The sequence below is a fragment of the Taudactylus pleione genome, unplaced genomic scaffold (genome assembly GCF_031769625.1).
Source record: "Taudactylus pleione unplaced genomic scaffold, aTauple2 ptg001724l, whole genome shotgun sequence".
Lineage (NCBI taxonomy): Eukaryota > Metazoa > Chordata > Amphibia > Anura > Myobatrachidae > Taudactylus > Taudactylus pleione.
Window position 1 is genome coordinate 1159311 of NW_028286121.1, and position 26305 is coordinate 1185615.

General features: G+C 52.7%; 1 protein-coding gene and 1 pseudogene across 4 annotated transcripts in view; one reads left to right on the forward strand and one right to left on the reverse strand.

Annotated features, from left to right (window-relative positions):
- CHRNE (cholinergic receptor nicotinic epsilon subunit) overlaps nucleotides 1-2748 on the forward strand; it is a 74910-nt gene extending 72162 nt beyond the window's left edge. For 2 of the 3 annotated variants that reach the window (XM_088464639.1, XM_088464638.1), the window contains exons 10-12: nucleotides 521-782; nucleotides 1046-1179; nucleotides 1528-2748. In XM_088464639.1, the coding sequence (XP_088320765.1) occupies nucleotides 521-782; nucleotides 1046-1179; nucleotides 1528-1710 (579 nt within the window). In that variant the 3' untranslated portion in view covers nucleotides 1711-2748. The remainder of the gene's footprint in view (nucleotides 1-520; nucleotides 783-1045; nucleotides 1180-1527) is intronic. The other variant, XM_088464641.1, reaches the window with a different exon arrangement.
- On the reverse strand, nucleotides 2721-25245 carry LOC148439529 (eukaryotic translation initiation factor 4E type 2-like; annotated as a pseudogene). The gene is made up of 6 exons (XR_015876205.1): nucleotides 25177-25245; nucleotides 14510-14646; nucleotides 13173-13277; nucleotides 12873-13025; nucleotides 3203-3339; nucleotides 2721-3094 (listed from the first exon to the last, which is right to left on the reverse strand). The product of XR_015876205.1 is annotated as a eukaryotic translation initiation factor 4E type 2-like (transcript).
- Nucleotides 25246-26305: the final 1060 nt, after the last annotated feature.

Below are 26305 nucleotides of genomic sequence, written 5' to 3' on the forward strand. Positions count from 1 at the left end.
GCACCAGGCTAACTAATGGTGCATGAAAATTGCCTTGTACTCAGCTCCCCTCTTCTCGCTATTAATTTCAGATTTTACCAGCTTGAAACTGCTTCCTAACACTAATCTTATGCAGGGTACACACCTGACGGACGCACCGGCCGGCCCGCCAACCTATATGTCTGGCCGGGCATCACAACTGGGCCAGACATATTGTGATGTGTCTGACCCAGTTGTGATGTCATTGTTGGTGGCTCCTGCAACCATAACGGGTCGGTCGGTGGCTCATAAACACCAGCAGACGTGCGCAATATATCTTTCCCATATCCTATCGCATTTGCTGTGCCGTAAGGCCAACGCAGTATATCCGTGAATGACATTAATCACAGGTATAACGTGTGTACCCTTGTCCAGATGGAACAAACGATATAGAGTTAGTCAGCTGTAAGAACGATACATCGCGCAGTGCATACCCAGCATATACAGTCAGGGCACCGCACCACTGAGCCGGCCTCAGGTTATAACTCTGTCTGCTTTGCAGAGGCTGCTGGAGGTGCTACCGCGCTATCTGCGGATGAAGGTGGAGCCCTGCGAGGGGGAGGACGATACCCCCCGGGAGAGGAGGAAAAGCTCGCTGGGCATCATGCTGAAGGCCGAGGAGTACGTGCTGAGGAAGCCGCGGAGTGAGCTGATGTTCGAGAGGCAGCGAGAGCGGCATGGCATGAGCCGAGACGCCCGAGGCCACAGAGGTGAAGAGGAGGGATCCAAAGGCAGGAAGGGGAGGCAGTGGAGGTGGCGGATAGGTAAGGAGAGGGAGCAAGCTACAGGAACACCTGAGACTGGAGGAAGAACTGGTGGTACTGGGGTAAGAATGAGGACAGGCCCAAGAGCAGCAGTGAGCATGGCAGAATGGTGCCAAAGTGCAGGAGGATAGATTCTAGGGTGTAGATGGCAAGCAGTGTCAGGGTAGACCAGGAACTCTGCCATACTTACCCAGGCCGGGGTAACGGGGAAGGGACAGGATAGTGAGGCAGCCTATATAACCGATCATCTCCTTGCATTGCAGTTGATGGGTTTGATGTAGGGGTAACCACCCCGCTATTTAAGAACTTGGCCCACTGCGCCCCGGAAATAAAAGAGTGCGTGGAGGCGTGCAATTTCATCACGGCCAGCACGAAGGAGCAGAACAAGAGCGGAGCGGTGAGTACGACAACGCTTATAAACCGGCCTGTCCTAGAGGGCGACTCCCTGTCCCGACGAGCGCCGTCTTTGACGCTCATTCCAAAGAAAATGATGTGACTCCCATGCGCCAGGTACGCAGAGGACTCATGACAAACCTAGCGGCTGCCAGTAAGCAGGATTCTCCCCTTATTAGCGTCACCCCATATAAACTCCTTGTAATATCTCAGTCATCCAGTTGCCAGAATCTGCTGAAGGCAGCCGATGTGTGTCCATATTACTGTAATAAGACCCTCAGCTATTATCTGTCGGAATACCCTCAATATGAGGAAGATGGTAACTGGCAAATCTCTCTCTCTACTCCCCCAGGAAATGGAGAACTGGATCATGATTGGGAAGGTGCTGGACGTTCTCTGCTTTTGGGCAGCGCTACCTCTCTTTGTGGTGGGGACTCTAGCCATCTTTGCCATGGGACATTTCAACAACGTCCCGGAGCGACCCTTCGAGGGAGGAGACCACGAGTACCCGCCTTGTTCCACCGCCTTGGGCTAGAGTTCCGCGCCTTGCGGATTATTGCGGACTTCACAACCTCTGGGACATGTACTGCATGGGCAAAAATACCTGCACACCCGAACACACACAAACTTGTTGAACATCTCATTCCAAAACCACGGGCATTAATATGGATCTGTCCCCCCCCCCCCCCTCTGCTGCTACAGTATAGCAGCCTCCGCTCTCCTGGGAAGTCTTGCCACTAGATTGTGAGACTAAGCAGCGGGGGGCTTCACACCTATCCAGCCAGAAGAGCGTTAGCGAGGACGAGTGCTGATGTTGGGCCATAAACTCGGCAAACTTCAATGGACCTCACTTTGGTAACAGGGACGTGTTCATGCTGCAACAGGACAGAACTTTCCCCTAGTCTGTTACCACAAAGATGGAAGCACACGCTGTAGCGTTAAGATTTCCCTTCGTTGGAACTGCCTGGCCCAGGACAAAGCATACGAAACAGCCCCAGACCATTATCTCTCCTGCACCAAACGTTACAGCCGGCAGCCCGCATTCAGGCTCACAGCGGACAGTTCTTGTGCTGATGTTGCTTAAGGAGGTGATTTGCAACTCCGCAACCGAGGGCAGACAATTTATTGGCACTGCGTGTTTCAGCACTCGGCGCCATCGGACTGCGGGCTATAACCTTGCAGGTGACCAGCACCTGCTCCAAGACATTTCCAGGTCACAGTAACAGCACTTACAGGGCAAAAAGCTGGACGAACTGACGGGTTGGAAAAGTGGCATCCTATGGCACCATACTGGCACCACGTTGAAAGCCACTGGGCAGTACAACCCATTCTACTGCTAATGCGTGACTATGGAGCCAGCAAGGCTGTATGGGTGGATTGTCAATGAGTGAGGCTGCAATGCCCCAAACACACTGGTTAGGAGGGGTGCCCATGTGTTTTTTTCCACGCAGTGTACCTAGGACACGGCTCTGGGATGTGTCTGTGCCACGCAAAACACTGACTGTACATTTACATCAACAATGTGATTTAATAAAACATTAAAACTGCACAAAAAAATAATTTTATTTGCTATAATTCTTTCATTTCCCCCCCCAAAAACGATGCTGAACATATTCGTCCGCTGAGACTATGTCCAAGGGTCCCGGCTGATCGTTTTCCTCTGTTGTGGGGAAATCACCGGAGTCCTTGGCGGTGCCCGGGAGCGTTCAGTCTTAGTGGTGTAGGAGCTGGGAGCAGAAGCCGCCCAGTTTACCAACTGGCTGCCGAGTATCACAGGAAAGACACGATTAGGTTCTCTCTAACCCATCGGCAGCGAACTAGCCGCGGGTCCCGGAGTCCGCAGACACAAGTCTTACCAGGGACAACAAGGGGGGGGGAGCTAGAGGGTCAGTTTTGTGTTCCTGAAACTGGAGTTGTCTCTGTAATAAAATAAATAAGTATTAAAAATACAACACGAAAGGACTAATAATACTAATACAACTGACAGCATCGTGTATCTAGACCAGGATGAGAGCGCAGGGTCTTACTTTAGGCTGTCCGTGTGCGTTTTGTACTCCATGATTGTGTTCGGTGGGAGATTGAGGACCCTCCTCAGGGTGTCACGGATGCGGATAGTACTCAGCTGATCATTCGCAGTCTTGTTCCAGATAGAAAGGATGTCTTCCTGGGGGGTCAGAAACAGAGACACCGTGTTACTGGGGGGTCAGAAACAGAGACACCGTGTTACTGGGGGGTCAGAAACAGAGACACCGTGTTACTGGGGGGTCAGAAACAGAGACACCGTGTTACTGGGGGGTCAGAAAAAGAGACACCGTGTTACTGGGGGGTCAGAAACAGAGACACCATGTTACTGGGGGGTCAGAAACAGAGACACCGTGTTACTGGGGGGTCAGAAAAAGAGACACCGTGTTACTGGGGGGTCAGAACGGACAGCGGCAACGGGTGACAGGACAGCAGGTATTTAGGGGGGAGAAAGAGAATCTGGGCGTCTGAGAGAACATAAACCAGCAAGTGTAAGACACAGACACCTGTAATATCATGAAATGGGGATATGTACAGAGGGGTTGGGTATGAAATACCGACGGCTGCATGTCCGACAATGCAGAATCCAGACAGGGGAAGGTAAGTAACTTAACCCTCCCCTAACCCTCACTTGGGGGTGCCTACCGCTAACCTCCCTGGGGGTGCCTAACTCTAACCTCCCTGGGGGTGCCTACCCCTAACCTCCCTGGGAGTGTCTAACCCTAACCTCCTCCAGGTGGTGCCTAACCCTAACCTCCCCTTGCCGCACCCTAAACCTAACTCTCCCGGGGGGGTGCCTAACCCTAACCTCCCCCCGGTGGTGCTTAACCCTCCCCGGGGGGTGCCTAACCCTAATTTCCCCCTGGGGGTCCCTAAACCTGACATCCCCTTCCCCGGGCTAACGCGAATACTACGATCGGGATTCCGGCGGTAGGGATGCCGATGCTATTATCCTGATCCCATTCGGGAAAGCGGTGTCGGTATTTTGCTGGGCGTCGGTATATCAAACCCCACAATCTTCACTACATCCCAGCAGGAGACACACAGGGAGACCTAGTGGATACAGGGAGAGAAGGAGACACACAGGGAGACCTAGTGTATACAGGGAGAGCAGGAGACACACAGGGAGACCTAGTGTATACAGGGAGAGCAGGAGACACAGGGAGACCTAGTGGATACAGGGAGAGAAGGAGACACACAGGGAGACCTAGTGTATACAGGGAGAGCAGGAGACACACAGGGAGACCTAGTGTATACAGGGAGAGCAGGAGACACAGGGAGACCTAGTGGATACAGGGAGAGACGGAGACACACAGGGAGACCTAGTGGATACAGGGAGAGCAGGAGACACACAGGGAGACCTAGTGTATACAGGGAGAGCAGGATACACAGGGAGACCTAGTGGATACAGGGAGAGAAGGAGACACGCAGGGAGACCTAGTGGATACAGGGAGAGAAGGAGACACACAGGGAGACCTAGTGTATACAGGGAGAGCAGGAGACACACAGGGAGACCTAGTGTATACAGGGAGAGCAGGAGACACGCAGGGAGACCTAGTGTATACAGGGAGAGCAGGAGACACACAGGAAGACCTAGTGGATACAGGGAGAGACGGAGACACACAGGGAGACCTAGTGTATACAGGGAGAGCAGGAGACACGCAGGGAGACCTAGTGTATACAGGGAGAGCAGGAGACACACAGGGAGACCTAGTGGATACAGGGAGAGCAGGAGACACAGGGAGACCTAGTGGATACGGGGAGAGCAGCAGACACACAGGGAGACCTAGTGGATACGGGGAGAGCAGGAGACACGCAGGGAGACCTAGTGTATACAGGGAGAGCAGGAGACACGCAGGGAGACCTAGTGGATACAGGGAGAGCAGGAGACACACAGGGAGACCTAGTGGATACGGGGAGAGCAGCAGACACGCAGGGAGACCTAGTGGATACAGGGAGAGCAGGAGACACGCAGGGAGACCTAGTGTATACAGGGAGAGCAGGAGACACACAGGGAGACCTAGTGTATACAGGGAGAGCAGGAGACACAGGGAGACCTAGTGTATACAGGGAGAGCAGGAGACACAGGGAGACCTAGTGTATACAGGGAGAGCAGGAGACACGCAGGGAGACCTAGTGTATACAGGGAGAGCAGGAGACACACAGGGAGACCTAGTGGATACAGGGAGAGCAGGAGACACGCAGGGAGACCTAGTGGATACGGGGAGAGCAGGAGACACACAGGGAAACCTAGTGAATACAGGGAGAGCAGGAGACACACAGGGAGACCTAGTGTATACAGGGAGAGCAGGAGACACACAGGGAGACCTAGTGGATACGGGGAGAGCAGCAGACACACAGGGAGACCTAGTGTATACAGGGAGAGCAGGAGACACACAGGGAGACCTAGTGGATACAGGGAGAGCACGAGACACATAGGGAGACCTAGTGTATACAGGGAGAGCAGGAGACACACAGGGAGACCTAGTGTATACGGGGAGAGCAGGAGACACACAGGGAGACCTAGTGTATACAGGGGAGAGCAGGAGACACACAGGGAGACCTAGTGTATACAGGGAGAGAAGGAGACACACAGGGAGACCTAGTGGACAGAATGTAAGAGGAGAGATGGGCACACAGTGGGTAATAGAACGTAAGAGGAGAGACGTGCAAACAGTGGTAATAGAACGTAAGAGGACAGACGGGCACACAGTGGGTAATAGAACGTAAGAGGACAGACGGGCACACAGTGGTAATAGAATGTAAGAGGACAGACGGGCACACAGTGGTAATAGAATGTAAGAGGAGAGACATGCACACAGTGGGTAATAGAATGTAAGAGGAGAGACGGGCACACAGTGGTAATAGAATGTAAGAGGACAGACGGGCACACAGTGGGTAATAGAATGTAAGAGGAGAGACGGGCACACAGTGGGTAATACAATGTAAGAGGAGAGACGGGCACACAGTGGGTAATAGAATGTAAGAGGAGAGATGTGCACACAGTGGGTAATAGAATGTAAGAGGAGAGACGGGCACACAGTGGTAATAGAATGTAAGAGGACAGACGGGCACACAGTGGGTAATAGAATGTAAGAGGACAGACGGGCACACAGTGGTAATAGAATGTAAGAGGAGAGACATGCACACAGTGGGTAATAGAATGTAAGAGGAGAGACGGGCACACAGTGGGTAATAGAATGTAAGAGGAGAGACGGGCACACAGTGGTAATAGAATGTAAGAGGAGAGACGGGCACACAGTGGGTAATAGAATGTAAGAGGAGAGACGCGCACACAGTGGGTAATAGAATGTAAGAGGACAGACGGGCACACAGTGGGTAATAGAATGTAAGAGGAGAGACGGGCACACAGTGGGTAATAGAATGTAAGAGGAGAGACGGGCACACAGTGGTAATAGAATGTAAGAGGACAGACGGGCACACAGTGGGTAATAGAATGTAAGAAGAGAGACGTGCACACAGTGGGTAATAGAATGTAAGAGGAGAGACGTGCACACAGTGGGTAATAGAATGTAAGAGGACAGACGGGCACACAGTGGGTAATAGAATGTAAGAGGACAGACGGGCACACAGTGGGTAATAGAATGTAAGAGGACAGACGGGCACACAGTGGTAATAGAATGTAAGAGGACAGACGTGCACACAGTGGGTAATAGAATGTAAGAAGAGAGACGTGCACACAGTGGGTAATAGAATGTAAGAGGAGAGACGGGCACACAGTGGTAATAGAATGTAAGAGGACAGACGGGCACACAGTGGTAATAGAATGTAAGAGGAGAGAGGTGCACACAGTGGGTAATAGAATGTAAGAGGACAGACGGGCACACAGTGGGTAATAGAATGTAAGAGGACAGACGGGCACACAGTGGGTAATAGAATGTAAGAGGACAGACGGGCACACAGTGGGTAATAGAATGTAAGAGGACAGACGGGCACACAGTGGGTAATAGAATGTAAGAGGACAGACGGGCACACAGTGGTAATAGAATGTAAGAGGAGAGACGGGCACACAGTGGGTAATAGAATGTAAGAAGAGAGACGTGCACACAGTGGGTAATAGAATGTAAGAGGAGAGACGTGCACACAGTGGGTAATAGAATGTAAGAGGAGAGACGGGCACACGGTGGGTAATAGAATGTAAGAGGAGAGACGGGCACACAGTGGGTAATAGAATGTAAGAGGACAGACGGGCACACAGTGGGTAATAGAATGTAAGAGGAGAGACGGGCACACAGTGGTAATAGAATGTAAGAGGAGAGACGTGCACACGGTGGTAATAGAATGTAAGAGGAGAGACGTGCACACGGTGGTAATAGAATGTAAGAGGACAGACGTGCACACGGTGGGTAATAGAATGTAAGAGGAGAGACGTGCACACAGTGGGTAATAGAATGTAAGAGGAGAGACGTGCACACAGTGGGTAATAGAATGTAAGAGGAGAGACGTGCACACAGTGGGTAATAGAATGTAAGAGGACAGACGGGCACACAGTGGTAATAGAATGTAAGAGGAGAGACATGCACACAGTGGTAATAGAATGTAAGAGGAGAGACATGCACACAGTGGGTAATAGAATGTAAGAGGAGAGACGGGCACACAGTGGGTAATAGAATGTAAGAGGAGAGACGTGCACACAGTGGGTAATAGAATGTAAGAGGAGAGACGGGCACACAGTGGGTAATAGAATGTAAGAGGAGAGACGCGCACACAGTGGGTAATAGAATGTAAGAGGAGAGACGGGCACACAGTGGTAATAGAATGTAAGAGGAGAGACGGGCACACAGTGGTAATAGAATGTAAGAGGAGAGACGGGCACACAGTGGGTAATAGAATGTAAGAGGAGAGACGGGCACACAGTGGGTAATACAATGTAAGAGGAGAGACGGGCACACAGTGGGTAATAGAATGTAAGAGGAGAGATGTGCACACAGTGGGTAATAGAATGTAAGAGGAGAGACGGGCACACAGTGGTAATAGAATGTAAGAGGACAGACGGGCACACAGTGGGTAATAGAATGTAAGAGGACAGACGGGCACACAGTGGTAATAGAATGTAAGAGGAGAGACATGCACACAGTGGGTAATAGAATGTAAGAGGAGAGACGGGCACACAGTGGGTAATAGAATGTAAGAGGAGAGACGTGCACACAGTGGGTAATAGAATGTAAGAGGAGAGACGGGCACACAGTGGGTAATAGAATGTAAGAGGAGAGACGGGCGCACAGTGGGTAATAGAATGTAAGAGGAGAGACGCGCACACAGTGGGTAATAGAATGTAAGAGGACAGACGGGCACACAGTGGGTAATAGAATGTAAGAGGAGAGACGGGCACACAGTGGGTAATAGAATGTAAGAGGAGAGACGGGCACACAGTGGTAATAGAATGTAAGAGGACAGACGGGCACACAGTGGGTAATAGAATGTAAGAGGAGAGACGTGCACACAGTGGGTAATAGAATGTAAGAAGAGAGACGTGCACACAGTGGGTAATAGAATGTAAGAGGAGAGACGTGCACACAGTGGGTAATAGAATGTAAGAGGAGAGACGGGCACACAGTGGTAATAGAATGTAAGAAGAGAGACGTGCACACAGTGGGTAATAGAATGTAAGAGGAGAGACGTGCACACAGTGGGTAATAGAATGTAAGAGGACAGACGTGCACACAGTGGGTAATAGAATGTAAGAGGAGAGACGTGCACACAGTGGGTAATAGAATGTAAGAGGAGAGACGGGCACACAGTGGTAATAGAATGTAAGAGGACAGACGTGCACACAGTGGTAATAGAATGTAAGAGGACAGACGTGCACACAGTGGGTAATAGAATGTAAGAGGAGAGACGTGCACACAGTGGGTAATAGAATGTAAGAAGAGAGACGTGCACACAGTGGGTAATAGAATGTAAGAGGAGAGACGGGCACACAGTGGTAATAGAATGTAAGAGGACAGACGGGCACACAGTGGTAATAGAATGTAAGAGGAGAGAGGTGCACACAGTGGGTAATAGAATGTAAGAGGACAGACGGGCACACAGTGGGTAATAGAATGTAAGAGGACAGACGGGCACACAGTGGGTAATAGAATGTAAGAGGACAGACGGGCACACAGTGGTAATAGAATGTAAGAGGAGAGACGGGCACACAGTGGGTAATAGAATGTAAGAAGAGAGACGTGCACACAGTGGGTAATAGAATGTAAGAGGAGAGACGGGCACACAGTGGGTAATAGAATGTAAGAGGAGAGACGGGCACACGGTGGGTAATAGAATGTAAGAGGAGAGACGTGCACACAGTGGGTAATAGAATGTAAGAGGACAGACGGGCACACAGTGGGTAATAGAATGTAAGAGGACAGACGGGCACACAGTGGTAATAGAATGTAAGAGGAGAGACGGGCACACGGTGGTAATAGAATGTAAGAGGAGAGACGTGCACACAGTGGGTAATAGAATGTAAGAGGACAGACGTGCACACAGTGGTAATAGAATGTAAGAGGAGAGACGGGCACACGGTGGGTAATAGAATGTAAGAGGAGAGACGTGCACACAGTGGGTAATAGAATGTAAGAGGACAGACGGGCACACAGTGGGTAATAGAATGTAAGAGGACAGACGGGCACACAGTGGGTAATAGAATGTAAGAGGACAGACGGGCACACAGTGGGTAATAGAATGTAAGAGGGCAGACGGGCACACAGTGGGTAATAGAATGTAAGAGGACAGACGGGCACACAGTGGGTAATAGAATGTAAGAGGACAGACGGGCACACAGTGGGTAATAGAATGTAAGAGGACAGACGTGCACACGGTGGGTAATAGAATGTAAGAGGAGAGACGTGCACACAGTGGGTAATAGAATGTAAGAGGACAGACGGGCACACAGTGGGTAATAGAATGTAAGAGGAGAGACGTGCACACAGTGGGTAATAGAATGTAAGAGGAGAGACGGGCACACAGTGGGTAATAGAATGTAAGAGGACAGACGGGCACACAGTGGTAATAGAATGTAAGAGGAGAGACATGCACACAGTGGGTAATAGAATGTAAGAGGAGAGACGGGCACACAGTGGGTAATAGAATGTAAGAGGAGAGACGTGCACACAGTGGGTAATAGAATGTAAGAGGAGAGACGGGCACACAGTGGGTAATAGAATGTAAGAGGAGAGACGCGCACACAGTGGGTAATAGAATGTAAGAGGAGAGACGTGCACACAGTGGGTAATAGAATGTAAGAGGACAGACGGGCACACAGTGGGTAATAGAATGTAAGAGGAGAGACGGGCACACAGTGGTAATAGAATGTAAGAGGAGAGACGGGCACACAGTGGTAATAGAATGTAAGAGGAGAGACGGGCACACAGTGGTAATAGAATGTAAGAGGACAGACGGGCACACAGTGGGTAATAGAATGTAAGAGGAGAGACGGGCACACAGTGGGTAATAGAATGTAAGAGGAGAGACGGGCACACAGTGGGTAATAGAATGTAAGAGGAGAGACGGGCACACAGTGGTAATAGAATGTAAGAGGACAGACGGGCACACAGTGGGTAATAGAATGTAAGAGGAGAGACGGGCACACAGTGGGTAATACAATGTAAGAGGAGAGACGGGCACACAGTGGGTAATAGAATGTAAGAGGAGAGATGTGCACACAGTGGGTAATAGAATGTAAGAGGAGAGACGGGCACACAGTGGTAATAGAATGTAAGAGGACAGACGGGCACACAGTGGGTAATAGAATGTAAGAGGACAGACGGGCACACAGTGGTAATAGAATGTAAGAGGAGAGACATGCACACAGTGGGTAATAGAATGTAAGAGGAGAGACGGGCACACAGTGGGTAATAGAATGTAAGAGGAGAGACGTGCACACAGTGGGTAATAGAATGTAAGAGGAGAGACGGGCGCACAGTGGGTAATAGAATGTAAGAGGAGAGACGCGCACACAGTGGGTAATAGAATGTAAGAGGACAGACGGGCACACAGTGGGTAATAGAATGTAAGAGGAGAGACGGGCACACAGTGGTAATAGAATGTAAGAGGACAGACGGGCACACAGTGGGTAATAGAATGTAAGAGGAGAGACGTGCACACAGTGGGTAATAGAATGTAAGAAGAGAGACATGCACACAGTGGGTAATAGAATGTAAGAGGAGAGACGTGCACACAGTGGGTAATAGAATGTAAGAGGAGAGATGGGCACACAGTGGTAATAGAATGTAAGAGGACAGACGGGCACACAGTGGGTAATAGAATGTAAGAGGAGAGACGGGCACACAGTGGTAATAGAATGTAAGAAGAGAGACGTGCACACAGTGGGTAATAGAATGTAAGAGGAGAGACGTGCACACAGTGGGTAATAGAATGTAAGAGGAGAGACGGGCACACAGTGGGTAATAGAATGTAAGAAGAGAGACGTGCACACAGTGGGTAATAGAATGTAAGAGGAGAGACGTGCACACAGTGGGTAATAGAATGTAAGAGGAGAGACGGGCACACAGTGGTAATAGAATGTAAGAGGACAGACGTGCACACAGTGGGTAATAGAATGTAAGAGGAGAGACGTGCACACAGTGGGTAATAGAATGTAAGAGGAGAGACGGGCACACAGTGGTAATAGAATGTAAGAGGACAGACGGGCACACAGTGGTAATAGAATGTAAGAGGAGAGATGTGCACACAGTGGGTAATAGAATGTAAGAGGACAGACGGGCACACAGTGGTAATAGAATGTAAGAGGACAGACGGGCACACAGTGGTAATAGAATGTAAGAGGAGAGAGGTGCACACAGTGGGTAATAGAATGTAAGAGGACAGACGGGCACACAGTGGGTAATAGAATGTAAGAGGACAGACGGGCACACAGTGGGTAATAGAATGTAAGAGGACAGACGGGCACACAGTGGTAATAGAATGTAAGAGGAGAGACGGGCACACAGTGGGTAATAGAATGTAAGAAGAGAGACGTGCACACAGTGGGTAATAGAATGTAAGAGGAGAGACGGGCACACAGTGGGTAATAGAATGTAAGAGGAGAGACGGGCACACGGTGGGTAATAGAATGTAAGAGGAGAGACGTGCACACAGTGGGTAATAGAATGTAAGAGGACAGACGGGCACACAGTGGGTAATAGAATGTAAGAGGACAGACGGGCACACAGTGGTAATAGAATGTAAGAGGAGAGACGGGCACACGGTGGTAATAGAATGTAAGAGGAGAGACGTGCACACAGTGGGTAATAGAATGTAAGAGGACAGACGTGCACACAGTGGTAATAGAATGTAAGAGGAGAGACGGGCACACGGTGGGTAATAGAATGTAAGAGGAGAGACGTGCACACAGTGGGTAATAGAATGTAAGAGGACAGACGGGCACACAGTGGGTAATAGAATGTAAGAGGACAGACGGGCACACAGTGGGTAATAGAATGTAAGAGGACAGACGGGCACACAGTGGGTAATAGAATGTAAGAGGACAGACGGGCACACAGTGGGTAATAGAATGTAAGAGGACAGACGGGCACACAGTGGGTAATAGAATGTAAGAGGACAGACGGGCACACAGTGGGTAATAGAATGTAAGAGGACAGACGGGCACACAGTGGGTAATAGAATGTAAGAGGAGAGACCTGCACAGACTGATTTACGTGAACCCACCTGGAAGCGGATTGAGACCACCACCCCACATATTTCTTCTCCCACCATGAACTGTTCCCCGACCATTGCCAGGATAATGTTCTCCCAGAATCGTGATGCCAGACCCTTCCGCAAGCGGATAATCCATTTCCCACCATTCTTATTGGCTTCATCCTGAGGGAGAGAAACACCCAGATGATACTATATGGATTTCTCTAAGATAATCAGTGTTGGAAGGAGAATATCAGGGCCATGCCATTAGAGGGCGCCAGGATGCCCAGGTGACTGCCCTCCTAGGGGATATCTACAAATGAGACTCACCTCCCACATGGGTTTGATGCCATCTTTGAAGAGATGAAAGTCGCTGTATCCTGTAAGGTCTCCCGGGCGCACCAAATGGCTGTACACTCTCCAGAACTGCTCCACCTAAACACACCAGACACAGCATGTAAATACATAGCTGAAATAGTGGTCCTAAGGGTAGGGATGAAACATTAGGGAGAAGGGTTACATACATGACAGTGTGAGGATGCACAGCCACTGTGTGTACTGTACATACATGAGCTATTGTAACTGTGAGCAGACTGTGGTTCTGTGTGTACTGTACATACATGAGCTATTGTACATACAGCAACACAGTCTGCTCACAGTTACAATAGCTCATGTATGTACAGTACATACAGCAACAGTCTGCTCACAGTTACTGTACATACATGAGCCATTGTAACTGTGAGCAGACTGTGTGTACTGTACATACATGACATATAGTAACTGTGAGCAGACTGTGTTGCTGTGTGTACTGTACATACATGACATATTGTAACTGTGAGCAGACTGTGTTGCTGTGTGTACTGTACATACATGACAATGTAATAAAGTGTGAGGAGGCACAACCACTGTCTATACATGACAATGTAATAGTATGTAAGATGCACATCCACTGCGTGTACTGTACATACATGACATAATATAATATTGTGTGAGGAGGCACCCCATCTGTGTGTACTGTACATACATGACATAATAACGTGTGAGGAGGCACCCCAGCTGTGTGTACTGTACATACATGACATAATATAATATTGTGTGAGGAGGCACCCCAGCTGTGTGTACTGTACATACATGACATAATAACGTGTGAGGAGGCACCCCAGCTGTGTGTACTGTACATACATGACATAATATCGTGTGAGGAGGCACCCCAGCTGTGTGTACTGTACATACATGACATAATATCGTGTGAGGAGGCACCCCAGCTGTGTGTACTGTACATACATGACATAATAAAATATTGTGTGAGGAGGCACCCCAGCTGTGTGTACTGTACATACATGACATAATACAATATTGTGTGAGGAGGCACCCCAGCTGTGTGTACTGTACATACATGACATAATAACGTGTGAGGAGGCACCCCAGCTGTGTGTACTGTACATACATGACATAATATCGTGTGAGGAGGCACCCCAGCTGTGTGTACTGTACATACATGACATAATAACGTGTGAGGAGGCACCCCAGCTGTGTGTACTGTACATACATGACATAATACAATATTGTGTGAGGAGGCACCCCAGCTGTGTGTACTGTACATACATGATGTGAGGAGGAGGATACACACCCTGCTGCTGTATACTGCACCGGGCAATGCCACTTACCGAGGCCACTGTACCAAACTGCCGGATGTTCTGCTCATAGTTGTGGGTACTTGCGGGCCGGGAGGGTGTTCTCCGGGAATACCAGAAGGTGTAGCGGAACTGCAGCGGGTGCTCACACCAGGGACAGCGATTATCTCCTGCACACAGAAGTACCAGCTGTCAGTATCGCGTTACATGCTGTGTACATACCTGTATAAATGGCGGCCTGAGGCAAGTGCTTAGCTTCCCGGACACATACAGTCACAGTATCTAGTACACGGCACAGTGACATAAACTAGGAAGCATCCTATACATTACCTCCCTATTACCCTCTGTCATACGGCTCTGTGACATACAGTAAGGAGCATCCTATACATTACCTCCCTATTACCCTCTGTCATACGGCTCTGTGACATACAGTAAGGAGCATCCTATACATTACCTCCCCGTTACCCTCTGTCATACGGCTCTGTGACATACAGTAGGGAGCTTCCTATACATTACCTCCCCGTTACCCTCTGTCATACAGCTCTGTGACATACAGTAGGGGAGCATCCTATACATTACCTCCCTATTACCCTCTGTCATACGGCTCTGTGACATACAGCAAGGAGCATCCTATACATTACCTCCCTATTACCCTCTGTCATACGGCTCTGTGACATACAGTAGGGAGCATCCTATACATTACCTCCCCGTTACCCTCTGTCATACAGCTCTGTGACATACAGTAGGGAGCATCCTATACATTACCTCCCCGTTACCCTCTGTCATACGGCTCTGTGACTTACAGTAGGCAGCATCCTATACATTACCTCCCTATTACCCTCTGTCATACAGCTCTGTGACATACAGTAAGGAGCATCCTATACATTACCTCCCTATTACCCTCTGTCATACGGCTCTGTGACATACAGTAAGGAGCATCCTATACATTACCTCCCTATTACCCTCTGTCATCGGCTCTGTGACATACAGTAAGGAGCATCCTATACATTACCTCCCCGTTACCCTCTGTCATACGGCTCTGTGACATACAGTAAGGAGCATCCTATACATTACCTTCCCGTTACCCTCTGTCATACGGCTCTGTGACATACAGTAAGGAGCATCCTATACATTACCTTCCCGTTACGCTCTGTCATACGGCTCTGTGACATACAGTAAGGAGCATCCTATACATTACCTCCCTATTACCCTCTGTCATACGGCTCTGTGACATACAGTAAGGAGCATCCTATACATTACCTCCCCGTTACCCTCTGTCATACGGCTCTGTGACATACAGTAGGGAGCTTCCTATACATTACCTCCCTATTACCCTCTGTCATACGGCTCTGTGACATACAGTAAGGAGCATCCTATACATTACCTCCCTATTACCCTCTGTCATACGGCTCTGTGATATACAGTAGGGAGCATCCTATAAATTACCTCCCCACTGCCCTCTGTCATACGGCTCTGTGACATACAGTAGGGAGCATCCTATACATTACCTCCCCACTGCCCTCTGTCATACGGCTCTGTGACATACAGTAGCCAGCAAGTGGGGCAGTATCTGGGCTGGCTATCAGTGTCCAGCCAGCAAGTGGGGCTGTATCTGGGCTGGCTATCAGTGTCCAGCCAGCAAGTGGGGCAGTACCTGAGCTGGCTACTAGTGTCCAGCCAGCAAGTGGGGCAGTATCTGGGCTAGCTATCAGTGTCCAGCCAGCAAGTGGGGCAGTATCTGGGCTGGCTATCAGTGTCCAGCCAGCAAGTGGGGCAGTATCTGGGCTGGCTATCAGTGTCCAGCCAGCAAGTGGGGCAGTATCTGGGCTGGCTATCAGTGTCCAGCCAGCAAGTGGGGCAGTATCTGGGCTCAGTGTCCAGCCAGCAAGTGGAGCAGTATCTGGGCTGGCTATCAGTGTCCAGCTAGCAGATGGGGCAGTATCTGGGTTGGCTAACAGGGTCCAGCCAGCAAGTGGGGCAGAATTTGGCTGGCTGTTTCAAGCCTGCAAGTGGGGCAGAATTTGGGCTAGATATCAGTGTCCAGCCAGCAAGTGGAGCAGTATCTGGGCTGGCTAACAGTGTCCAGCTAGCAGATGGGGGCAGTATCTGGGCTGGCTAACAGGGTCCAGCCAGCAAGTGGGGCAGAATTTGGGCTGGCTAACAGTACCCAGCCAGCAGGTGGGGCAGTATCTGGGCTGGCTATCAGTGTCCAGCCAGCAGGTGGGGCAGTATCTGGGCTGGCTAACAGTGCCCAGCCAGCAGGTGGGGCAGTATCTGGGCTGGCTATCAGTGTCCAGCCAGCAGGTGGGGCAGTATCTGGGCTGGCTATCAGTGCCCAGCCAGCAGGTGGGGCAGTATCTGGGCTGGCTAACAGTGCCCAGCCAGCAGGTGGGGTAGTATCTGGGCTGGCTAACAGTGTCCAGCCAGCAGGTGGGGTAGTATCTGGGCTGGCTAACAGTGTCCAGCCAGCAGGTCGGGTAGTATCTGGGCTGGCTAACAGTGTCCAGCCTGCAGGTGGGGTAGTATCTGGGCTGGCTAACAGTGTCCAGCCAGCAAGTGAGGCAGTATCTGGGCTGGCTATCAGTGTCCAGCCAGCAAGTGGAGCAGTCTGGTTAACTGTAGGAGAATTTTCGGTTTTCAAACAAATGAGAACCTATGTAAGGAATAGCATGATTCAGAGCACACTAATAACCTGATGTCACTACAGGAACCAGAGCCTACAGACAGTGATTATGAGGAAGACGCAGACAACTGGGACTCTAACATTTTATAAAATGTTAATCTCAAATTTAAATCAATATAAGGTCAGGATTAAAACATTTCATTTTATGAGGAATTCCCCGACCGGGCTACTATATTTCCAGGGAGAATGCTGCAGATGTTCTCAATTAACCAAATATAGCACCGAGTCTATGGTCTAAGCTTCATAAGGCGCCAATAGTAATATCAAACCGGTCATTATTCACAAATAATATTATTTACATCATGTCCGTTTATCCACAATGACTATTTTACGAGCAAACCCAGTTACACAATACATGTAATGTTAGTAACGCTGCATACACACGTAAAGATTCTGGGCCTGATTCAGAGCCGGACGCTCTGAATGAGCGCCCGCTCTGAATCAGGGCGTTTTTTCTTTTTTTGCGAAGCGACCTCTTGGACGTTCGCATAGCTGTGGGTTACCACCCACAGTTTATGCGAGCGTCCATGATGATGGTCGCGATGGTCAAGACCATCGCGACCATCGGGCTTGCGACGAGACCCTTGCGGTAGGGTCTCGTTGACCGCAAGCCCTGGAGTGATTTTGGCTCTATCAGAGCCAAAATCACTCCCACTGACATCACTAGTGATGTCAGTGGGGCCGGACCCAGACGGTAGGCGTTCCCATGGGAACGCCTACGTCTGGGCAGCCACACCCCCAGCACGCCCAACAAAAGGGGCGTGCTGTCACTCACCATCGACAGCACGCCCCCTTTGGTGCGAGACCCATAGCGACGGCTTCTCCGTCGTTATTCGGGTCTCACGCATGCGCACGACGGAGGCGCCTCCGTTGTGCGCATGCGCACTTGGGCAACATCGACCCGCTTGCGAGCGGGTCTGAATCAGGCCCTCTGTCCAACCATCCAACTAGTTGATTGGTTGGAATAAAAATCTGGTAACGTATGGGAGTAACTGATGATCAGCAATTTGCTCCTAAATACCAGAAAACAGATGAAAATGACGTCAGACAAGTTTGTTAAATGTTTGATCTAAACAATTTGTTCAAACAACAGTTTTTGTCCGTTTTCCGGCGTTTGGGAGCAAATTGCTGATTGTCATTTGCTGTCATACATTACCAGATTTTCATTCCAACCAATCATCTAGTTGGATGGTTGGACAGATAATCTTTACGTGTGTATGCAGCTTTACAATAGTCACGTGAACTTGGCTCTGCTAAGAAATAAGTATAGTTTATATTTAATCTATTCACAACATTATTTCCCCTCCCCCCCCATAATATGGAAATATTTTCTTTGTTCCTCCATGTTGTTAATAAAGGACCTTGATGTAACTGGTGAGCAATGGTGGCTCCCTGTAGATCACCTCTCTTGAAGTAAGGCTCTAATGTAAGACTGTACACCTGAGGTTCTCAAACTCCGCCATTACAGTCCAGGTTTTAAGGATATCCATGCTTGAGTGACTTCATTAGTACCTCAATTTGATTTAAGCTGCACTCAAGCATGGGATATCCTTAAAACCTGGACTGTAACGGCAGAGTTTGGGTCGTACACATGGGTTATATCTCCAGCTGCTATAAGCCACGTGTGTGATGGACAGTGTGGAATATACATTGTTGGACAGTACAAATGGAGAATAAACCCCCCGGCTCCAGCCCAGGTGACTGATCAGGGGTTTCATGTCATGTCACTGTGGCTTGAAACCCATTCACACCGCAGGCTGGACCCAGGATATTGCTGGGGGGGGGCTTCCCTCAGCCGGCGCTTGGGGAGGACATCATCTCCAGGCATCCGGAATGCGGCACTATGTATGCAGTTAAAGGGACCCGGGACACCCGTTTACACTGCCCCGCAACCGGGATTCAACCCTTCTTGGCACCTGAATCACTGAGCGTACCCCCCCTCCCTGCACCCCGAGTACCCACCTAGCACCCTGCACCTGACACAACCTGTGCACCCTGTCTGCAGTGTCGCTCTGTACATTGATGCTTCTAGCACACTAAGCTGCAACAAACTGATGAGATTAAGCAGGGTGCTAGAAGCACCAGAGCAGAGAGCAAGACCCCATGTAGGAAAGAGGAACTTCACAGGTTAACAGGTGCAGGGTGCTAGAATGAACACTACAGCCCCCTGTACACTGAGAGTACTCCCCCTCCCCTGTACACCCCCAGTACACTGAGTACAGCCCCTCCCCTGTACAACCCCAGTACACCGAGTACCCCCCTCCCCTGTACACCCCCAGTACACTGAGTACACCCCCTCCCCTGTACACCCCCAGTACACTGAGTACACCCCCTCCCCTGTACACCCCCAGTACACTGAGTACACCCCCTCCCCTGTACACCCCCAGTACACCGAGAGTACCCCCCTCCCCTGTACACCCCCAGTACAGTGAGTACCCCCCTCCCCTGTACAACCCCAGTGCACCGAGAGTACCCCCCTCCCCTGTACACCCCCAGTACACTGAGTACACCCCCTCCCCTGTACACCCCCAGTACACCCCCTCCCCTGTACACCCCCAGTACACTGAGTACACCCCTCCCCTGTACACCCCCAGTACACTGAGTACACCCCCTCCCCTGTACACCACCAGTACACCGAGAGTACCCCCCCTCCCCTGTACACCGAGAGTACCCCCCTCCCCTGTACACCCCCAGTACACTGAGTACACCCCCTCCCCTGTACACCCCCAGTACACCCCCTCCCCTGTACACCCCCAGTACACTGAGTACACCCCTCCCCTGTACACCCCCAGTACACTGAGTACACCCCCTCCCCTGTACACCCCCAGTACACTGAGTACACCCCCTCCCCTGTACACCCCCAGTACACTGAGTACACCCCTCCCCTGTACACCCCCAGTACACTGAGTACACCCCCTCCCCTGTACACCCCCAGTACACCGAGAGTACCCCCCTCCCCTGTACACCCCCAGTACAGTGAGTACCCCCCTCCCCTGTACAACTGCAGTACACCGAGAGTACCCCCCTCCCCTGTACACCCCCAGTACAGTGAGTACCCCCCTCCCCTGTACAACCCCAGTACACCGAGAGTACCCCCCTCCCCTGTACACCCCCAGTACACTGAGTACACCCCCTCCCCTGTACACCCCCAGTACACTGAGTACACCCCCTCCCCTGTACACCCCCAGTACAGTGAGTACCCCCCTCCCCTGTACAACCCCAGTACACCGAGAGTACCCCCCTCCCCTGTACACCCCCAGTACACTGAGTACACCCCCTCCCCTGTACACCCCCAGTACACTGAGTACACCCCCTCCCCTGTACACCGAGAGTACCCCCCTCCCCTGTACAACCCCAGTACACCGAGAGTACCCCCCTCCCCTGTACACTGAGTACACCCCCTCCCCTGTACACCCCCAGTACACTGAGTACACCCCCTCCCCTGTACACCCCCAGTACAGTGAGTACCCCCCTCCCCTGTACAACCCCAGTACACCGAGAGTACCCCCCTCCCCTGTACACCCCCAGTACACTGAGTACACCCCCTCCCCTGTACACCCCCAGTACACTGAGTACACCCCCTCCCCTGTACACCGAGAGTACCCCCCTCCCCTGTACAACCCCAGTACACCGAGAGTACCCCCCTCCCCTGTACACTGAGTACACTCCCTCCCCTGTACACCCCCAGTACACTGAGTACACCCCCTCCCCTGTACACCGAGAGTACCCCCCTCCCCTGTACACCCCCAGTACACTGAGTACACCCCCTCCCCTGTACACCCCCAGTACACCGAGAGTACCCCCCTCCCCTGTACACCCCCAGTACAGTGAGTACCCCCCTCCCCTGTACAACCCCAGTACACCGAGAGTACCCCCCCTCCCCTGTACACTGAGTACACCCCCTCCCCTGTACACCCCCAGTACACCCCCTCCCCTGTACACCCCCAGTACACTGAGTACACCCCTCCCCTGTACACCCCCAGTACACTGAGTACACCCCCCTCCCCTGTACACCGAGAGTACCCCCCTCCCCTGTACACCGAGAGTACCCCCCTCCCCTGTACACCCCCAGTACACTGAGTACACCCCCTCCCCTGTACACCCCCAGTACACCCCCTCCCCTGTACACCCCCAGTACACTGAGTACACCCCTCCCCTGTACACCCCCAGTACACTGAGTACACCCCCTCCCCTGTACACCCCCAGTACACTGAGTACACCCCCTCCCCTGTACACCCCCAGTACACTGAGTACACCCCCTCCCCTGTACACCCCCAGTACACCCCCTCCCCTGTACACCCCCAGTACACTGAGTACACCCCTCCCCTGTACACCCCCAGTACACTGAGTACACCCCCTCCCCTGTACACCCCCAGTACACCGAGAGTACCCCCCTCCCCTGTACACCCCCAGTACACCGAGAGTACCCCCCTCCCCTGTACACCCCCAGTACAGTGAGTACCCCCCTCCCCTGTACAACTGCAGTACACCGAGAGTACCCCCACTCCCCTGTACACCCCCAGTACAGTGAGTACCCCCCCTCCCCTGTACAACCCCAGTACACCGAGAGTACCCCCCTCCCCTGTACACCCCCAGTACACTGAGTACACCCCCTCCCCTGTACACCCCCAGTACACTGAGTACACCCCCTCCCCTGTACACCCCCAGTACAGTGAGTACCCCCCTCCCCTGTACAACCCCAGTACACCGAGAGTACCCCCCTCCCCTGTACACCCCCAGTACACTGAGTACACCCCCTCCCCTGTACACCCCCAGTACACTGAGTACACCCCCTCCCCTGTACACCCCCAGTACAGTGAGTACCCCCCTCCCCTGTACAACCCCAGTACACTGAGAGTACCCCCCTCCCCTGTACACCCCCAGTACACTGAGTACACCCCCTCCCCTGTACACCCCCAGTACACTGAGTACACCCCCTCCCCTGTACAACCCCAGTACACCGAGAGTACCCCCTCCCCTGTACACTGAGTACACCCCTTCCCCTGTACACCCCCAGTACACTGAGTACACCCCTCCCCTGTACACCCCCAGTACACTGAGTACACCCCCTCCCCTGTACACCCCCAGTACACCCCCTCCCCTGTACACCCCCAGTACACTGAGTACACCCCCTCCCCTGTACACCCCCAGTACACCCCCTCCCCTGTACACCCCAGTACACTGAGTACACCCCCTCCCCTGTACACCCCCAGTACACTGAGTACACCCCCTCCCCTGTACACCCCCAGTACACCGAGGAGTACCCCCCTCCCCTGTACACCCCCAGTACACCGAGAGTACCCCCCTCCCCTGTACACCCCCAGTACAGTGAGTACCCCCCTCCCCTGTACAACTGCAGTACACCGAGAGTACCCCCCTCCCCTGTACACCCCCAGTACAGTGAGTACCCCCCTCCCCTGTACACCCCCAGTACACCGAGTACCCCCTCCCCTGTACACCCCCCCAGTACACTGAGTACACCCCCTCCCCTGTACACCCCAGTACACTGAGTACACCCCCTCCCCTGTACACCCCCAGTACACCGAGAGTACCCCCCTCCCCTGTACACCCCCAGTACACCGAGAGTACCCCCCTCCCCTGTACACCCCCAGTACAGTGAGTACCCCCCTCCCCTGCTTACAACTGCAGTACACCGAGAGTACCCCCCTCCCCTGTACAACCCCCAGTACAGTGAGTACCCCCCTCCCTGTACACCCCCAGTACACCGAGAGTACCCCCCTCCCCTGTACACCCCCAGTACACTGAGTACACCCCCTCCCCTGTACACCCCCAGTACACTGAGTACACCCCCTCCCCTGTACACCCCCAGTACAGTGAGTACCCCCCTCCCCTGTACAACCCCAGTACACCGAGAGTACCCCCCTCCCCTGTACACCCCCTCCCCTGTACACCCCCAGTACACTGAGTACACCCCCTCCCCTGTACACCGAGAGTACCCCCCTCCCCTGTACACCGAGAGTACCCCCCTCCCCTGTACACTGAGTACACCCCCTCCCCTGTACACCCCCAGTACACTGAGTACACCCCCTCCCCTGTACACCCCCAGTACAGTGAGTACCCCCCTCCCCTGTACAACCCCAGTACACTGAGAGTACCCCCCTCCCCTGTACACCCCCAGTACACTGAGTACACCCCCTCCCCTGTACACCCCCAGTACACTGAGTACACCCCCTCCCCTGTACAACCCCAGTACACCGAGAGTACCCCCCCTCCCCTGTACACTGAGTACACCCCTTCCCCTGTACACCCCCAGTACAGTGAGTACACCCCTCCCCTGTACAACTGCAGTACACCGAGAGTACCCCCCTCCCCTGTACACCCCCAGTACAGTGAGTACCCCCCTCCCCTGTACAACCCCAGTACACCGAGAGTACCCCCCTCCCCTGTACACCCCCAGTACACTGAGTACACCCCCTCCCCTGTACACCCCCAGTACACTGAGTACACCCCCTCCCCTGTACACCCCCAGTACAGTGAGTACCCCCCTCCCCTGTACAACCCCAGTACACCGAGAGTACCCCCCTCCCCTGTACACCCCCAGTACACCCCCTCCCCTGTACACCCCCAGTACACTGAGTACACCCCCTCCCCTGTACACCGAGAGTACCCCCCTCCCCTGTACACCGAGAGTACCCCCCTCCCCTGTACACTGAGTACACCCCCTCCCCTGTACACCCCCAGTACACTGAGTACACCCCCTCCCCTGTACACCCCCAGTACAGTGAGTACCCCCCTCCCCTGTACAACCCCAGTACACTGAGAGTACCCCCCTCCCCTGTACACCCCCAGTACACTGAGTACACCCCCTCCCCTGTACACCCCCAGTACACTGAGTACACCCCCTCCCCTGTACAACCCCAGTACACCGAGTACCCCCCTCCCCTGTACACTGAGTACACCCCCTCCCCTGTACACCCCCAGTACACTGAGTACACCCCCTCCCCTGTACACCCCCAGTACAGTGAGTACCCCCCTCCCCTGTACAACCCCAGTACACCGAGAGTACCCCCCTCCCCTGTACACCCCCAGTACACCCCCTCCCCTGTACACCCCCAGTACACTGAGTACACCCCCTCCCCTGTACACCGAGAGTACCCCCCTCCCCTGTACACCGAGAGTACCCCCCTCCCCTGTACACTGAGTACACCCCCTCCCCTGTACACCCCCAGTACACTGAGTACACCCCCTCCCCTGTACACCCCCAGTACAGTGAGTACCCCCCTCCCCTGTACAACCCCAGTACACTGAGAGTACCCCCCTCCCCTGTACACCCCCAGTACACTGAGTACACCCCCTCCCCTGTACACCCCCAGTACACTGAGTACACCCCCTCCCCTGTACAACCCCAGTACACCGAGAGTACCCCCCTCCCCTGTACACTGAGTACACCCCTTCCCCTGTACACCCCCAGTACAGTGAGTACCCCCCTCCCCTGTACAACTGCAGTACACCGAGAGTACCCCCCTCCCCTGTACACCCCCAGTACACTGAGTACACCCCCTCCCCTGTACACCCCCAGTACACTGAGTACACCCCCTCCCCTGTACACCGAGAGTACCCCCCTCCCCTGTACACTGAGTACACCCCCTCCCCTGTACACCCCCAGTACACTGAGTACACCCCCTCCCCTGTACACCCCCAGTACACTGAGTACACCCCCTCCCCTGTACAACCCCAGTACACCGAGAGTACCCCCCTCCCCTGTACACTGAGTACACCCCTTCCCCTGTACACCCCCAGTACAGTGAGTACCCCCCTCCCCTGTACAACTGCAGTACACCGAGAGTACCCCCCTCCCTCCTGAACACTGAGAGGGCACATTGAGGCTGGGGGTTAAGGATGACCGGTCTCCCTGCAATTTTATGACACAATTAGTTATAATAGACAGGACCCGCAGCTACTTCCGGCGCGCCGTGTGACGTCACCCAGCAGCAGCAGCGCCGGAAGTCCCGCTTCTCCCCCCTCACTGCCGGCACACACCGCACGCGGCTCGCACCTTGGATTGGGCGGCAGAGGTGACGTCATCCTCCGGGTCGGAGACGTCATCGGTCCCCGACAGCCCCATGTCCCGCGCTGCAGCCGCCGTATGTGTGTGTGACCCGGATCCTCCTTCCCGCGGCTGCTCTCCGACACCACGTTGCGTCGGCGGCTGCTGCTGCCCGGCTTACCGGCGTGCTGACGTCACAGCGTCACCAGGGGGCGTGGCTTCCGGGAGAGACATGTGATGTGGAGGGTGTAACACGTGACCGTTGGTGGGCGGAGGCTGGCTGTTGCCAGGGGGCAGTGTAGCGCCGCCTGCCCCGACCTCGGCCCATTGTAGTGCTGCTAACCCCCTGGTAATGTCTTATGGATAAGGGGGGAGATGTATCCGGCCTCCTGCGGGGTGGGGAATCTGTGCCTATAGCAACCAATCAGCTGGCAGCTAGCATTATCTACACTGTGCTAGATAAATGACAGCTGTAAGCTGATTGGTTGCTAGGGGCATTTGCTACATATTCCACAATTTGGTGGGCCAATCATGAAAAGTAGGGCGGGGCTATGCGACACACGCATCCTGCGCTGGGGCGGAGCATCGCTGCGCTCTCTGCCATACGTGGTGGGGGGACCATCCTACCTGTGGCATAACCGTAACCAACCAGCGGCCATCCATGGCCCATGACGCTCGTACATAGAGCCAGTCCCCATTACAGGGCCAGAAATAATATGAGATATGGTAAGAACTTACCCTTGTAATCTCTATTTCTACGAAGTCCATAGGGTTCCACAGGATACCTTGGGGTATAGGTGTGACGTCAGTCGCTGGGCACCATAGAGTTAAGCTTTTCAGCCTCTCAGGATGCACTAGGGTCCCTCAGGATGCACTAGGGTCCCCCTCCTATACCCCGAGCCAAGGCACCTCAGTTAGTTATCAAGCCATAGGCCGGAGGAGGAGAAGGAAGAGAGAGAAAAAAAGATCTGGACACATACAAGAATCACATTCTCACCAGAGGGAGACGGAAAACCGGTGACCAGAGCAAAGCCCATCTGCAGCACAGGTGCGACAGGGCGGGAGTCCTGTGGAACCCTATGGACTTCGTAGAAATAGAGATAACAAGGGTAAGTTCTTACCATATCTCATATTTTCT